General features: G+C 49.7%; 3 protein-coding genes across 18 annotated transcripts in view; all 3 read left to right on the top strand.

Moving 5' to 3' along the window:
- The first annotated feature begins 2,025 nt into the window (after positions 1-2,025).
- LOC1281758 (uncharacterized) lies at positions 2,026-6,342 on the top strand. 2 transcript variants are annotated; one of them, XM_321715.6, is made up of 5 exons: positions 2,026-3,142; positions 3,231-3,526; positions 3,604-4,432; positions 4,622-4,739; positions 5,504-6,342. In XM_321715.6, exons 1-5 carry the CDS (start codon positions 2,238-2,240, stop codon positions 5,774-5,776), a joined length of 2,421 nt encoding a protein of 806 aa, XP_321715.5. In that variant the 5' UTR covers positions 2,026-2,237; the 3' UTR covers positions 5,777-6,342. The 2 variants fall into 2 exon arrangements, with proteins under 2 accessions (XP_321715.5, XP_061508279.1); XM_061652295.1 differs by having other exon boundaries at positions 2,038-3,142; positions 4,622-6,086.
- Positions 6,343-10,232: 3,890 nt separating this feature from the next.
- LOC1281759 (mitochondrial pyruvate carrier 1) lies at positions 10,233-12,318 on the top strand. Of its 2 annotated transcripts, none has more exons than XM_321716.5 (3): positions 10,233-10,524; positions 10,681-10,881; positions 10,942-12,318. In XM_321716.5, the coding sequence occupies exons 2-3, from the start codon at positions 10,713-10,715 to the stop codon at positions 11,127-11,129; spliced, it is 357 nt and encodes a 118-aa protein (XP_321716.4). In that variant the 5' UTR covers positions 10,233-10,524; positions 10,681-10,712; the 3' UTR covers positions 11,130-12,318. The 2 variants fall into 2 exon arrangements, with proteins under 2 accessions (XP_321716.4, XP_003435822.1); XM_003435774.2 differs by having other exon boundaries at positions 10,678-10,881.
- Positions 12,319-14,288: 1,970 nt separating this feature from the next.
- The window catches only part of LOC1281762 (cubilin), an 87,408-nt gene continuing 85,229 nt past the window's right edge, over positions 14,289-16,467 (top strand). For 9 of the 14 annotated variants that reach the window (XR_009765571.1, XM_061652290.1, XM_061652289.1 and 6 more), the window contains exon 1: positions 14,289-14,406. The gene's annotated coding sequence lies outside the window, so the exon portion shown is untranslated. Of the gene's footprint in view, positions 14,436-16,467 lie in introns of all 14 variants that reach the window. The other 5 variants (XM_061652282.1, XM_061652281.1, XM_061652280.1 and 2 more) reach the window with 5 other exon arrangements.

Below are 16,467 nucleotides of genomic sequence, written 5' to 3'. Positions count from 1 at the left end.
GTGGGACAGGGCGGTGATGCTGGACAGATCGTGAGCTTTCCGCTCGAGAGTGCATTCACTCCAAAACAAGCCGGCGTCTGGCAGCGGGATGGTTCGATTCGGTTCGGTTTGTACTTCCACCACCGATTGCTGCTCGATCGATTCGAGCCGAAACTGTGGCCATTGTTGTTTTTTTTTCTTCTTGCCACGATGCAAAGATCTGGCGTGTCCCTTCCCCTCTGTGAAGCAATCTTTCCCCAAAAACTGCACGCTACCGCAACCAGTACCTCCACCTCCACCATTCACCATCCACCATTGAACCTCCTTGCGTAGCTCGGTTTTCGGTGAGTTTGCGTTTGCGTTACAACGCAAAGGTTTGCAACTCGGTTGAGTGTGTGTGTGTGTGTGTGTGTGTGTGTGTGTGTGTGTGTGTGTGTGTGTGTGTGTGTGTGTTCGTCGTTTTTTTGCTCTCTCTCTCTCTCTATAGCGTTAGATTCATTTTCCACTCTTGCAACAGCGCTCCGGCCGCTCCTTGTGGGAGATTGTGCCGCGCACATCCTTCTCGAACGCGCCGCTTCTATCTGTGTGCGCCGTCGTGATTGGCCAATGCACGCAAAAGCGCACCACAGCGGCAGCAGCAGCAGCTGTTGCCGAAAATAAAAAGATAAAAAGTGCATTGCACTCTCCTTCTCGGATCGGTCGGGTCGATTGAATCTGTTTTTGCGCGAGACTGTTGCGCGTATGGTTGCGGAAGGGGGAGGCGGGTTAGAGGGTTTTCTTTCGATTTCCGATTATCTGGGTGGGGGAGATGGGGGAGCGATGGATAAGGTGTTGGGTGCAGGGTGGGCAGGTTGTTTTCGTTGCACTGTTGGTGGTTTTATTTTTACAGGCGCGCGCGCGTAACTTGAGCGAATTTGTTCTACCGATGCATTCGGGTGTTGTAGTAGGGTTTGAATGTTGTATTTTGTTTTTAAAATTACTTGAGCTGTTGGGAGTACGTGACGGAGTGGGCTTTTCGCTTTCAAGGGCGTATTTCATTATTAATATGCACGTTCCAAAACTGCATTCGAAAGGGGACGATTAACCTTTAAATACTTTTTTATGTGTGAAAGTTGATAATACGATGATTAAACAGTATATACTTACAAAACCAGCATTGAGCACATCCTTCCACTTTCACTGAATGCACCTATTCTGACCCATGATCTCATGCGTATAACCCAATTTTATCATCACGTGGGCCAACGATCGTCTCGATCATCCAAACACAGACGGCTGTAAATTGATTTATGGCCATTTCTTGCCGTATTTAGCGGCCAAGAAGCGCTCCTTTGCTTTTCGCGTCGCTTTGCATTCGCTGCGCCAATTTGCGTTTCGCGAAGTGCATTGACCCGTTTTGTTGTTTTTCTTTTTTCTTCCCCTCTCTCTCTCTCTCTCTCTCTCTCGCTCGACCGGCTCGCGAATAAACAAACAAGTGAGCCGGTCGACATAGCAGCGCGTGGTTTGAGTCGACGTAACCGAATTCGGTTCGATTTGAATTGAACGAACAGTGACGGCAGTGTGACAGCACGCGCCTATAGGCTGTCAGTTTGCGAGAAGGTGGCTGCTGTGGGTGACCTTGACTGCCGCTCGTTGACCGCAGCCGATGCTGTAGGGGTGCGATGAGCTTGTTTTTTTTAGTTTAAATTCAGAATGCGAGGGGGAGATGTGATGAAGGAGGCAAAATGATGGAACAAATGAGAATAAAAAATAATAAATAAACACGAAAATGAATGAATTGGTCCGCAATTTTGTTATTTATGTGAGCAGTCTTTCACCCGCAGAATAGAATTCGGATCAAAAGTTTGATTAAGTCTCAAACACTAGCAACAAAGAGAGAAGGGGGAACTGAGAGATAAGACTCGAAGTAAGAAAACACATAAAAAAGCATTTGTGGCGAGAGAACGCAATGCACCCAAGCACGTACGCCCACTGAATCACCCTCTGATCTAAAACGTCACTGTCGGTCTTCTAGCTCTTCTTGCTTGGAAACGTCAAACGCGCACTGGGCGAACCTGCGTCCAGCGCTGTCTGCCATTGTTAAACAGTTTTGTTGGGTGTGTCAGGTGAAATGAGCTGTCTGGCGTAAAGTATCGGTATTTTAAACAAATCTTTTCGTTTTCCCCACCAAAAGTGCCTTATTTACACGGGGGGAGGTTAGAGTAAGTGGAAGGTGAATCGCGACCGGACCGGGTTGGTAAAAGAAGGTCCACAGGAAAATGGGTTTGCTGTGGCGCAGCTATGGGCTGTTTGCCGTGCTCACGCTGATGGGCGTGTTGGCCCAGTACGAATGGCAGCCAAAGGACGCGTTCGATGAGATCAAGGTGCGGTTCGACAAGGTGAACGGCGACAACTGCCCAATCCTGCCGCCGCGCGATCTAACACTGCCCGAGGACAGCGTCTCCCACCTGCCGGACATTAAGGATGTAAACATCAATCCGGTGTTTCCCAACCGGACGGCCCTGCTGCACCTGCACAACATGGCGCTGAGTCGGGCGTTCTTCTGGAGCTACATACTGCAGAGTCGCTTCATTCGGCCGGCCATCAACGATACGTACGATCCGGGCATGATGTACTACTTCCTGTCGACCGTCGCGGACGTGTCGTCCAATCGGCACATTAACGCGTCCGCCATCTACTTTGCGCCGAACTCGTCGTTCTCCTCCTCGTACCGTGGGTTCTTCAACAAGACGTTTCCCCGGTTTGCGCCCCGCACCTACCGCGAGGACGATTTCAACGATCCGATCCATCTGCAGAAGATTTCCACGCTGAACACGTTCTACGTGCGCGATTTAGGTGCGTTTCCGCCGGACTCGGCGCTGCACGACTACACGATAAAGAACTACCACATCAACGAGTGGTACAACCTGTGGCTGCCGGACAACGTGGACAAGCGGCACGACACAAAGACGACCTACCAGGTGGAGATCCGGTACGCGAACAACACGAACGAAACGTTTACGTTCCATGGGCCGCCGGGGGCGGACGAAAACCCGGGCCCGGTGAAGTTCACCAAGCCGTACTTTGACTGCCGCCGGTCGAACAAGTGGCTGGTAGCGGCCGTTACACCGATTGCCGACATTTACCCGCGCCACACCCAGTTCCGGCACATCGAATATCCGACGTAAGTGTGGTGCAGGAGGGGGAGGGGTTGGGTTTCTTTGGGGAAAGATTGCATTATTTGTGTGTCTACCTTTCTCCCTTTGCTACAGATATACGGCCGTTTCGGTGCTGGAAATGGATTTCGAACGAATCGACATAAACCAATGCCCCAAGGGCGAGGGTAACAAGGGACCGAACATATTCGCCGACACAGCGCGCTGCAAGAAGGAAACAACCGAATGTGAACCAATAGATGGGTGGGGATTCCGGAGGGGCGGCTATCAGTGTCGCTGTAAACCGGGGTATCGCTTGCCGGGCGTCGTTCGGAGGCCCTATCTCGGCGAGATCCTCGAGCGTGCCTCGGACGAGCAGTTCTACAATGGGTTCGATTGCATGAAGATAGGATGTGAGTGCCCTCGGCTTGTGTGTGTGGTATTGGGTCATTTAATGAGTATTGGATGTTTTCCCCCCTTCCAATTCCAGGGGTACAAAAGGTACCGATCAAGTGGTTCCGTGCGCCAACGTACGTGAGGGAGCAGTACCTGAACCGGTACTACGAGTACAAGAACTTCACGACCGGTCCGAGCTCGCTGCACTCCCACAAGCTCAACATCAACGAGGTGCTCAAGTTCATTTTGGGCGTAAATGCACGCTCGTGCAAGAACTACCACCCGCAGGATCTGATGCTGACCGGCGAGTTTGCGTACGAGGCGCAGAAGCAGTTCGAGAACGAGGCCAAGATGGCCATCCGGTTGGCGAACTTTATCAGCGCTTTCCTGCAAATTTCGGACCCGAGCGAGGTGTACTCCGGCAAGCGGGTGGCCGACAAACCGCTGACCGAGGATCAGATGATGGGCGAAACGCTCGCGCTCGTGCTGGGCAACACGCGCATCTGGTCCGCGACCACGCTGTGGGATCGCAGGAAGTTCCCGAACCGCACCCTGTTCGGACCGTACGCGTACAAGCGCGAGCTGAACACGCGCAAGTTCAATCTGGAGGATTTGGCCCGATACAACAAGACGGGCGAGGAGTACATCGACAAACCGTTCTTCCGGCTGCTGAAGCAGCGGTGGGCCACCAACTTCGATTCGCTCGAGAAGTACTATCTGAAGATTCGGCTGCGCCACAACGAGACGGGCGAGTATGCGCAACGGTACGTGCACTTCCCGAACTTCTACCACGCGGCCACGATGGATCACGGCTACTGGACGACGCCCGAGTTCGACTGCAAGGGCTACGTGAAGAAGTGGCTCATAACGTACGCGGTGCCGTTCTTCGGCTGGGACAGCCTGAAGGTGAAGCTAGAATTCAAGTAAGCACAGCGCGGCGGACCATTTGAACCGGAAATGCAGTTTTAACTGCCTGGGTTTTTTTTTGTCCATTTCTTCTCCTTTCCCAAACGCGGCCCGTTTGTTGGTCTTGTGCCTCTCTGTCGCACCATTTTCTAACTGCCTTTTGTTCTGTTTTCTTCCACTCTCCCGCCGAATTGTCCGCTCTGCAGGGGAGTCGTTGCAGTTTCAATGAACATGCTCCAGCTGGATATCAACCAATGTCCGGATGATTATTACGAGCCGAATGCATTCAAAAACACTCACAAATGCGACGAGAAGTCTTCATACGTAAGTATGCGCGCGCGGATCATGCGTTTTTTCCTTCCTGCTTTTGTTTTCTCTTCTCTCTCACTCTCTCTCGGCTCAAATGCTGTGCTGTGCGCAAACGTTACGGGTCCGCTTTCCCGGTCCAACGTCCCTATTCATCCTTTCCGCTTTCTTGTCTCGCCACCGTCGGGCACGATTTTGTGCATTGGCCTGTTGTTTCCCTCAAACCCATACTCGCCCCCCCCCCCCATATTCCTGTCTCGGACTCGGACGTGTGGTTGCATCGGCCATCGTGAAACTTGAAGATTTGCTTTTGTTCTCGGTTGGACGAGAGAACGGCAAACGAACGGAAAAATGGACCCCTTCGGGAGCAATAGCGGGAAGGGAGGGAGGGGGTTGTAAACCGTTGTAATGCGATCACCGTTGTGCGAGCTGTGCCGGAGTGCCCGGGCCGACGGGGGTATTCATTTCCTCCAGCACGCAGCTTCGGCAAACAAAGCGAAAATAGGGTTGGACGTCCCAGACTCCCAGACACACACACACACACACTGCGCCACGGAAATGCAACGAACGAACGTATTTGATTATGCACTGCCCAAAGGACATTGACCTATTAAAAGTGCAGCACTGTAATAATGGGACGGAACACTCGGAATCGCACGGATTTGCGCAGCGCAACCGATACCCCCGTTCCCACACACACACACACAGGACGGACAATTTGCAATGCATTCTGCTCACCTTCTGCTGTTTTTTTTTCTGTGCGCTCTCCTTTTCCTTTTCAGTGTGTCCCGATCCTGGGCCGCGGGTACGAAACGGGCGGCTATAAGTGCGAGTGCCTGCAAGGGTTCGAGTATCCGTACGAGGATCTGATCACCTACTATGACGGGCAGCTGGTCGAGGCCGAGTTCGAGAACATCGTGAATGATAAGGAATCGCGGTTCGAGACGTTCAAGTGCCGTCTGGCCGGGGCGGCCGCCCTGCAGGTGCAGTTTACCATCGTCGTCTTTGTGTCGCTGTTCGGGTGGATATTGCTGCGCCGGAATCTCCAGTGCTAGGCGGTAGGCGCGATGAGGCGCAAGCGAATAAGAGAGAGAGAGAGAGAGAGAGAGAGAGAGAGAGCGCGAGAGTACGCCATTATATTTTAAACCCTCTACCCATTTCCGCTGATCGGTGGAAAAGGGTATAATAGTGCAGGTGGAAGTGAGGTCCCACATTTCGCTGCGCTAACAAGAATTCATTCCATCCATGCAATATGCAACCAGAATTGCATTCTCGAAGCTAGAGCTACTAGAAAGGTAAAAAGGTAGGTTAATTGTGCAAAACTAACGTACAAAAAAGGAAAATGTAAGATTTATTCTCCATCCATTCCAACATGATGTAATTGTTGCCGTCCGCACGAGTTCCCACCACAAAGGAACGTTAGAGTTTAAATAGCTACAAAAGCAGCAAAACGGTAGGGGATGCCCGTGCGCATCCATAGTTGTAATAGATTCCTTTTTTTATATATATTCACAGGAGCTGCCTTGTTTTTACAATCAGAATCGAATCTCGAAGCGAAGCGGAGACCTGTTTTTATACCAATTAACGAACAGTGAAGGAATAAATTCACAGTACCTAAATACATTCCGCGTCGGTCAGTGCAAACTCTTTGCAACCAGCTCCAGCTCTGCCGTAGGGCAGGCGTACAGTCCGGGGTCATCCGGGGTTGTCAGGGTACTGCACCCAGCGGGCAGCAATGATTGCAGCAAGACACACCAAGATGACACCACATAAGAGGTGACTCTCGCTGCAAGACGTCAGCCCGAGAGACCTTTTCCCGGCTAACCGGGATACAAATAGCTTCAGGGTGATCACTTTTTCACAGTGGTCTGTCCTCGAGGATGCCTTTTTTATGCGCCGAATCAGCTGCTGGATGCTTCGTCCAAAACTCCGCAAGTCCGGCAAAAAGGGGAGTTGTGTAATCGGCGTTCCGTCAAGCTGGCACGGTAAAGATAGTTGTGCCCGAGAGCGGCGGAGGGAAGAAAGAAAACAGAAGGCATCACCGCCAAGAATCCTCATCCTTTTGGGCTAGGACACATTCTCCTTCCTTTAAGCGCTACGCTGCTGCGATGTCTATGAAACACCACATCCTTGGAGGAGCGTCAGCGCAGCAACTTGTCTTTTTTTTGTTGCTTTTCTCTTCCTCCGAGTGTGTCCTACTCGCACAAAACTGGACAGCCTATTTAAAGGGATGAATAGACGAAAAAAGAAGGTCCACATTATAATATTTTAATAACAAAAACATTAATATACACAGTTCCCCCTTGTCCGTGCAGCAGCAGCAAAGGCAGCAGCGTCCAAAAGAGACAAGATAATGCGCTGTCGATGATGCGCGCTGGCTTGGTCTGCGCGTAAATGGTTCAATGAGGGGGGGGAAGTTGACCAAATAGGGGTTGAAACAGCAAATAGTGAAGATGAGCCTGCGCGCTCTTCGCCCAAGGGGAGAGAGCAGCTATGCACAGGCGACCACCAAGGGGGAATCGGAATCCGTTGTTCCCCCTTTAGTGGCCGATCTTTTCCCGTTTGGCCTTACCGCGTAGACAACCGAAAGGATGGGCAGTTTGTGTCTTCGTGTGTGTGTGTGTGCTTCTTTCGATGTCTTAAACAGAGAGACAAGATAGAGAAGACGCCGGCATGCTGAAGGTGTGCACAAAACGGGGTTTTGGCTAGGGTGGTGCATTTAATGTATGCACGGGGATTTTGCTTGCTGCTGGCGTGTTTGAGTGATCGTTTTTTTTTTATGTTGGTAATGTTGTTACTGCTTCTCCTGCTGCTGGTGTCCAGTTCATGCTCGTCCATGCCGTTGCGACCGGAGGAGCGCGCTTCCTGTCGAAGTGTTACCGCGAAGCGAAGCGTGAAAATCTGCATCGGTGAAGAATCTGGGCGGGGCAGCAGCAACTCGTCCTCGCTGGACAGACAACGGTCAGCACAGCATCCCGGTGTGCCCCCGTTCCATTCAGGTCTCCGGTGACCTGTTTCCTGTGCGCGGATCGCGGCCGGAAAAGCTGGGAACTTTCCCACAAGCGCCGGGAGAGAGAAGAGAGACACGCTTGGAAATTGCGCAGGGAGTTATCAGCCTCCGGGCGCAAACGGGAGGAACGGCGCGCGCGCGGGAATGCTGTGCGTGTGTGTATTGCCACATTAAATGCCATTTGGCCGAGGCCATCGAGGAGATTCCGAGGAACGGGAAAAAAACAACAACGGTGTGCAGAGCGCACCGAAGCGAGCATATCCGCATAACCAAAACCAGTAGTGCGTTCAATTGTGCCCTCTCACCACGCGGTGATGCGCCGCTGACGACCGCTTTGGCCCGACCGGGTTAAGACAGCAGCAGCATAGTGCTGGTTACATGCTGGCGAACTTCGGGGACAATGGGGGATTGAAGATATTTGTTTTAGCCCGCGCCCAGCCACACACACACATGGTGGCGGAAGAGAAGATCGCCCTTTTGTGTGCACTTTTGCTTGACCGCGAAAGGCCACGCCGGGTTTTGTTTTTTTAGTTTGGCGGATGATGCGCCTTTGGCCGGCGAACTGATGCGTGAGACCGGCGGGCAAAGGAAAACAAACCCGAGAACAAAGGTGCAGCAAATCGTTAGATGTTCGATCTGTACCTTTGCTCTCGATAGATCATGTTTAGGCAATGGCGGCGCACCGTTGGCACGGCAGATGTCGTTAAAAACGTTGCTGCGATGGCGCGACTAATGCGATTTTGATGCGACCGTTGATGCTCATTGTCCTCCTGTGAGCCGTTGAAGTGCTGGCAGCTTTTTCAGGATGATCGGCATACAGATAGGTTCTGTCGAACTGTAGCAGGTAGATCGATCGGCGAACAGACGGCGGCACTCCATAACCAATTAGGGTTCGGCAGTTCGGCACTGCGACAAGGAACTAATCGAGTGCCAGCCCGGTGTACCTTTTAACCCTTTACCCTTCGAACCTATTTAAAACCAGTTAACCCAAATTACCCCGAAAGGTTGTGGGGTCTGCTTGGGTTGCTGTTTTTTTTTTCTTCTGGCTCATCATTCACCATCCTCGGTTACGTCTGCGCAGGATTGCGCGATCCTTTTTGCGGTCAGCGTGATACTGTAGCGTACAAGTGCGCGAAAGGTTGCGCAGGTAAAAAACGTATCCTTAGACCCTTTTTGGATCAAAGAAGCAGGGGCAGTGCGAACGTTTGGGGTCACCCAGGGACCGACAGACGGGCCTGGTCGGTTGACGGTTCACATCCCTCTTATGGTTGCCGTAGTGGCGGAAGTACTTCACCGTCTCAGTGGTGGTGGTGTGCAGTGCGCAGTGGCCGGTCGAGCTCTGGCCTTTTGTTCCACGGCGTTCGGTGTTCCGCGTGTGACCCGGTGCAAGCAGTGGTCAGTCAGTCCGGCCCTTTGTGTCGCGCTACAAGGACTCATCTTTCACCGGCTGTCTCGGCTTACGGTGTGTGTAGAGCCGGCGCTGAAAGGATATCGGGTTCTATGTACATGTATTGCATTGTCCATCGAAGGTCGGACAGAACCAAACACAACACACACAGAAAAAAAAAAACGATTTTCTCATGCAACTCAAACTGCTGCTGGCTGCCTGGCTCTCTGGCAGCCGCAAAGGAGCCATAAATCAAAAATAACATAAAAAATCGCTGCCAAAAGGAAATGGCATTCGGAAAGGAAGGGGGACGGGCGCGCGGAGGACAGTGGTGGAGCGGGGAAGTGAAGAAAGAAGCTCACCGTACAACAAAAAGCTGAGAAAAGGGCTATGGCAGCAGCAGCAGCAGCGATTGAAACGAGTGTGAGAAGGAAAGAGAGAGAGAGATAGGGGGAGAAAAGGAAGCTCAATGGATGCTGCTTGCGGAAAAGGCGATTGCGCGGTAGCGATGGCGCGAGGAGCTGCAAATGCGCAAGAACGAACTGTGGAGAGCTTACGCGGAGATGCACGCACGAAAGGACGAAATTTATTCATTTCCTATTTGTATTTAGTCTTATGCGATTGAACAAAACAAATCTTGCCACCGCTCTCTTGCTCGGTTCCTCCTCTGCGCCTCGTACGGTTCCACAATCGGTGGCCTGGTCAGCCGGAAGAGAGCGGAATGTTTTTTTTAGTACGGGATGAACGTGGGATGCAGTTAAGTGGTGTACAAAAGGACATACCTTTATTTTGGGTCGAATAGGGTGCTAGGTAATAGTAAACGAGGGTCCATCAGGGGCTCAATACGATAAATATTGGAAAGCACGTGATTGATTTTGAAATATTAACATTAACGGTTTCAAATCGTCACAAAAACGTCTGTTTTGCATTATAATTCAGCATTGCGCAAGTGCATTCTTCCTTTGCATCATCAAACCGATCGTAATTGCGGTTCAAAATTCAAATCGTAACGGCTCACCGAAACGTTGAAACGTTTCGCTCGAATCGTTCGAGCAGTTTCAATTCGAGCACGATTGCTACAAGATGTATAGAGCGATGTGCCATCTGGCGCCTTGTACACCTTGTGCGCGAATGTTGACAGCAGCAGTTTGAAGTGGCAGAGAAAAGAAAAAGAAAAAAGGAGTTTTGTTTTTAATCGCGTTGATGTGTTGTTGATATTTGCTTTCATCGTGCGATTTCCGGCGGGTGTGTAAATACGGTGGGTGCTTACATAAAAAAGTACGACCGGGTTGGGCTGGTGAACGGAAGCGGACATCTTCGAACCAGGCACGACGTGAACCTTCCGGCTGACCTTGAACTCGACTCAACCACCCGTGTGTGTGTCGGTATCATTTAGATCGCGAGCGGTAAGTTTGTAGGGGACACGGTGCGGGGTAGTAGCATTCATCAATTTCGCACAGATTTGATGATTACGCAATCGATGGTATCTTGTTGCTGGTGTTGTTGTGTAGTTGCGATAGAAAGTGTTGTTTACAATAAGCCTCTTTATCGTCCCTAAGTAGACAGAACGCACCTCACCCCCCGGTTAGCAAGGATGGCCACGATGGGACGCAAATTGTTGAACAACCTGAAAAGCAAAGAGTTCCGGGAGTATCTGATGAGCACTCACTTCTGGGGTCCGGTCGCGAACTGGGGCATCCCTATTGCGGCGCTCGGTGATCTGAAGAAAGATCCTAAGATTATTTCCGGCACGATGACTGGCGGTAAGTGGTTCGGTGCGGCGCCTAATTAGCACAATTACAGCTTAATTTCCTTCATTGCAGCTCTCTGTCTCTACTCGATGGTTTTTATGCGCTTCGCCTGGAAGGTGCAGCCGAGAAACTTGCTGCTTTTTGCGTGTCACATTACTAACACTACCGCGCAAGCTTTGCAGGGCGCTCGGTTCATCGAGTACCACCATATGGGTGGCAAGGAGCGGATGGAGAAAGCGCAAGCTCAACCAGCAGCCTAATGCGAACGCACGCTCAATGCAAACATACTAACGAACATCACAACCGAACGCCACTCGAATTGGGAATGTGTGTGTTTGAAGGAAGGGGAGAGAGCGGCAGAGAAAGAGAAAGTGTGATCGTGAAACGAATCAAACCGATATTAGTCTTCTTGGGTGAAAGTGTGTATGCAACAGTTAACAACAGCAAGTCCTTTACAGCAGCAAAACAAAATGCACAAAAAAGCAAAGAATCTTTGAACAAACTGTTCATCCTACGATGCGAAACGCCAGCTAGTAGAGATGGAAAGATGCTACACTTATGGTGCTAAAATGGGGAGAACCAATCTTACGGCACGATCGGTAAGATAGAATAGAACACTATACGGGAACAATGGTACCTGGCGGGAATATATATATAAATAACCAAACGACATAGGAAATACAGGTAGATAAGGGACAGGCCAGTAAGAGACGATGACACTCCTTTACAACGGCTCTTATGCGAACAAAAGCCACTGACTCTTCTTCAGTGGTGGGTAGATGCTTTTTTATAGAATAGGTAAATTTTTAGACACATTTTGCAAGCAACTTTTACGCACGCAACACATTTTTAGGCGCACGTTTAACGTTTACAATCGAATAATGTTCGTACGGTAGTAACTAATTAGTACAGCAAGCAAAGCCGGTAGTAGTCTGTAGTGGCAATAGTAGTTCGAAATTTGCACCACCTTAATCTGATAGGACGGCGAAATCAGCTTCCCTAACAATCTTCCCGACCAAAACCCGCACACCTTTTACCTTATTGCCTGTATCTTTCCGTTTCCCGTTCAAGAGGGCGAAATGCGAGATAAAAGACAGATCTTTCAACCCCCCCCCCCCCCCAGAAAGTAAACCATTTTTTTTCCATGCGAAAGTGTATCCTAGAGAGAGTTTGGCAGGAATTGGCGTTTAAAAAAACAAAACCAACTACTAAGCACAAGGCTGCTGTGGTGTAAACATGCTAGTGCAGGACTTAGTTTTCTCAAGGATTTAACAAACAGACAAAAACTGTGGAATAATGTGTTCTATTTTGAGTAGAAGTTGTGTTTTACCAGTGAACCTGTAAGGTGAATTTTTATACCATGTAAAGCGATAAAGGAGATCGAGAGATCGAGAGCGAGAGATTCTGTTTATTTGTTGACAATAAAGCTCTGAAGTATGTGCAGTCCGAGTGCTGTGTTGATGCATGCGTTAGAAAAAAGCATTCGAAATTAGATACACCTGGGGATGCCGCGTGTAGTGTTAAATCCGCGTGTGTCAACACAATCAATTTTTGTTGTTATCCTATGCTAATGGTTGGCGCCAACATAAAACCTCCTCTTTCGTTTGATGCATCGTGAATTGTTGAACAAACAAGCGCTGAATATTGTTTGTTTGCTTCTCAAAAACCGTGCTAAAAGGTAACAATTGAAAGGCAAACAGTGCACGATAATGGTTGATGCATTAAGTCTCTGCGGACTGTAGATCGTTGTCGTTTTCAAGAGGGCATTGTCCGCATTGCATTGGGAAAACATGACTAATGATGTACGAGATTACATTCAAGAGATACTTTTTAGAGGTATTTTTACCATTTTCAAGACCAAAGCCGGTCCTGAAACTGATACAGAACCCGTACTGGTCCTGGAACTGGTAAAAAGGCCGTATCGATCTTGAGACTGATGGTGGAGCCAAGTAGAATCAGAACTGTTGATGAACCTGTTCCAGCTCTGTAACAAAACGTAAACTCATACCGGTCCTAGTCTAGATGCTGAACCTATAGCGACCAAGGAACTTATACTGAACCTATATCGTTACTACAACTGTTACTGAACCCATATCGGAACCTGGAACTGATACTGAACTCATATACAACTATATATTTTACCTTAATGTTATTGTAACAAATAAGCAGAAGATACAATGCTCGACATTAGTGAAGGGTAAAGTTGGCAAAAATCCGGAGTCGACTCGGTTTCAACTTCGATAATGTCGGAATCTACTCCGGAAGGTAGGTCCACTCAGCATTATCCGGAGTCGTTTGGGATCGTCCGAAATCGCTCGGAGTCGTCCGGAGTCGTCCGGAGATGTCGGAGTCGGTCGGAGTCGTCGGAGTCGTTCGGAGTCGATCGGAGTCGATCGGAGTCGTCTGAGTCGTTTCTGAGTCGTTCCTGAAAAGCCTGATCACAACGACTCCGAACGACTCCGGGCGACACTGGACGATTCCGAACGACTCCGAACAACTCTGGACGACTCCTACTCCGTGTTAAATTCACTAGTCAATTCGGATGTTGCCGGAGTTGGAATCGAACTAACAATTGCCGGAGTCGGATCGGAGTCGTGGGTGCGTTCCAAAGAGCACATCACTAATCTACATCTGTAAATAAATAGCAAAAAAGCAGTATTTTTTAGGAGTAGAAGGGTTTCTGGAAATGTGTCACCATTCGGCAAAAGCTTCCCTTTGAAAGCTCCACTAGTACACCAACCACACTAAGGCAGCTTTTGTGAGCTTTTGCGATACAACGGTGAGCTACGAACGTCTGTGAGTATGGTGTTTAGTACACTGACTGACACAAACTAGCAAGCTTTGGAGTGAATCGCCGTGCACATACGATGCCAATGTTTGCATGCGTTTCTCTTTGCCCTGCACGGACACATCGTCACTACACAGGGTGTGACAAAGAATCGACAACGTGCTTCGGCATCGGACGACAGGGAGAGTGAGAGAAGCAACCTCGTAGCTGGGCAATGTTCCAGCAGAGGTGCAAGCGGGATAGAGAGCATCACCAACTCTCCCATCGTCCGTCGGAAGCGACTGAATGAGCCAAAGGTTGCACATGCGCGCGTACACAACGAATCCAAGTGTGCTGTGGGGAAATCGTTGCTGCTGCTGCTACTCCGTTTTGGTGGTGTTGGTGTGATAAGGAGCCGCTCCCAGCGTGTTCCGATACGGGGCGTCACAAACAAGAGAAAGCAAACCAAAAACAAAAAAAAAACACTCTGACCCTTTTCAACGTATTTCACGCGAGAGGACACCGTGGGTGAGTATGTGTGTGTGTGCGTATACTTATTCTCGTGCTCTGGAACGTCGCTTTTCCCATCCAGCATCCCTTTACTGTGGGTGTGTGTGTGTGCGTGTGGTGGACAGCAGGAGACACCCCGATGGCCAGCCAAGAGAGCACCAGCGAACGGTACGGCCGTGCCAGAGTCGTCTGAGTGCCGAGTTAGTGTGGTCGAGCTGCAAGTAGGACTACGTGAGGACTTCTTCTGCTCGGTTGAATCGGTTAGTGGCCGTAGTGGTGGGTTTTTGTGGTACATAGCAGTTGAATAAATCTTAATTACAAAAGTGAAAAATACTAATCGCAGCAGTCTAGCGGTCGTGTGTATCGGGGGCCCTCTGGGGCGTCGTACCGTAAGCGTCGGGCCAATGAAAGAACCCGAGAAAAGAAAATGGAATACTGCTGCCTGCCAAATTGGGACCTCCCAGCCGAGGCGAGGCTCCCAAGAAAGGAAGAAAAAAAAACAAACAAATTCTTTCTACTGCATGTGAATGTGTGTGTGTATGTGTGTGTTTGAATGTGTGGCCTAAGGATTAGCAAATATCTTGTGGTGGATGTTTTTTTTTTTCGTACCAAAAAATCCTCGGGGAAAAAATGGAAATACCGAGAAGCAAGTGTGACCGAGTGACTGCTTTCGCGAAACGGGCGTGATAGTTGCAGGTGGATTGGGCAAATTTGTGTAATGTGTGTGTGTGTGCGCGTGTGTGTGTGTAAATGTGCTACAGATAATCTTGTGGCATGAAATAAATCAACCCCTAACTGACCACCTCCAGGCCGCAAGGTTGTGGACAAGGCCCAGTGGCAGCAGCAGCAGCAGCAGCAGCAGCAGCCGCTAGAACCAGCCGAAGAAAAGCGTTCAACGCCCATGTGTGTGGGGTTTTCACTCCTCCTCAGCATGATGCGGAAAAAAGGCGACGGTTTTGTGTCAATGGAGCAGTGGATACAACACTCCCCAGTGCGAAGGAATTAGTGTACGGGCGTCCCTTTCGCTCTCTCGCACACACAGACACACACGCACGTTTTCTTGCTCATCCAGCATTCGCTCGCTCTTTCTCGCTCTCTCTGTCGCTCCTTTTTCGCCTTTGATGCATCGCACCATCTCGCTCACACTGGGTGGTGGTTCATTGTCGCAGGCTACTAAGCTTAAATCCTTCTGCTGCTGCTGTTCGTACCGTTTTTTGGTGCTTGTGTGTGTGACTGTATGTGTAACATTTTTTTGTTCATTTGTTTTTTGCTCCAAAACCCACAATCAGTGACACTGTGAGAAGTAACAATTGCAAAGAAACGCGTTACTTTGCCCACAAAACAAAAGCGTGAGACCCGCTGGGAGTCGGGTAGTCCAACGCCCCAGAAGAAGATCGTTTCGCATGATGCTTTCAAACGGGCGTGTACGTAAGCCGTTTATGCATGCAGCAAACGGACACGCGATGCGAGAAGCGAGCGAAGAGTGAAGAGCAACTGCCCTTCTCCTTCTGCTTCAAATTGATGAAAAAAAGAAAGAAGGAGAACTCTCCTGTGCCGGAGAAAGCAAGAGCAGGGGAGATCTTCTCAAACTCGTGCTGAGAAAAGCCAGCCAGCGAACACCAGCCAGGGAGAGAGTTTTGGAGGGGGGAGGGAGGTAGAGCAAAAAAAAAGAGAGAACGAAGATGTATTTCTATTCCCCCCCCCCCCCCCCCTTTACCAATTCCGTTGCCCATACTCTTCCAACCGCAGCATCGGTTCATCCTTTCGGCAAAGCACCCTTCAAACACATGTGCACGAACCAACTCGATCACACGTTTTGTGTGTTTGTGTGTGTGTGTGTGTGTGTTCGTTTAGTCGTTCACGATCGTTCGTGAGGCCGTTTAACAAGATCCTCGACGTTACGAAAGCACCATAACGGACAATGGAACGGGTTTGAACGTCGTCGTTCCGGAACAGCGCGATCTCTACTGCGACAGTGTGGCGTGCGTTGGCTGCTGGGTGTAGCCATCGAGCATCGTTTGAGCTCTTGGTTTGGGGCAGAATACTTGGTTGATTGTTGTTTTTTTTTTACGTAAAACAAATTTTCATACTTTATGAAGCAAAACAAAGTATTTTATCTTCTGTTTTCCCTGGCATTGCAATTCCTTCTGAGCTTTAGCCAATATCAATTGTATGTGCAGTGTGCTGCAGCGTTTACGTTGTTGTTGGGTTTAATAAATCGAACGTCTTGAAGCATAAGACTTTGTTCTCATATTGTACTTAATTTCCTACTCTTCATGTAGTGTACAGTGCATTAAAGTGCCCAAAACGGGCCAAAGAGC

The sequence above is a fragment of the Anopheles gambiae genome, chromosome 2 (assembly GCF_943734735.2).
Source record: "Anopheles gambiae chromosome 2, idAnoGambNW_F1_1, whole genome shotgun sequence".
Taxonomy (NCBI): domain Eukaryota; kingdom Metazoa; phylum Arthropoda; class Insecta; order Diptera; family Culicidae; genus Anopheles; species Anopheles gambiae.
This window is presented reverse-complemented; position numbering and strand designations above follow the sequence as displayed.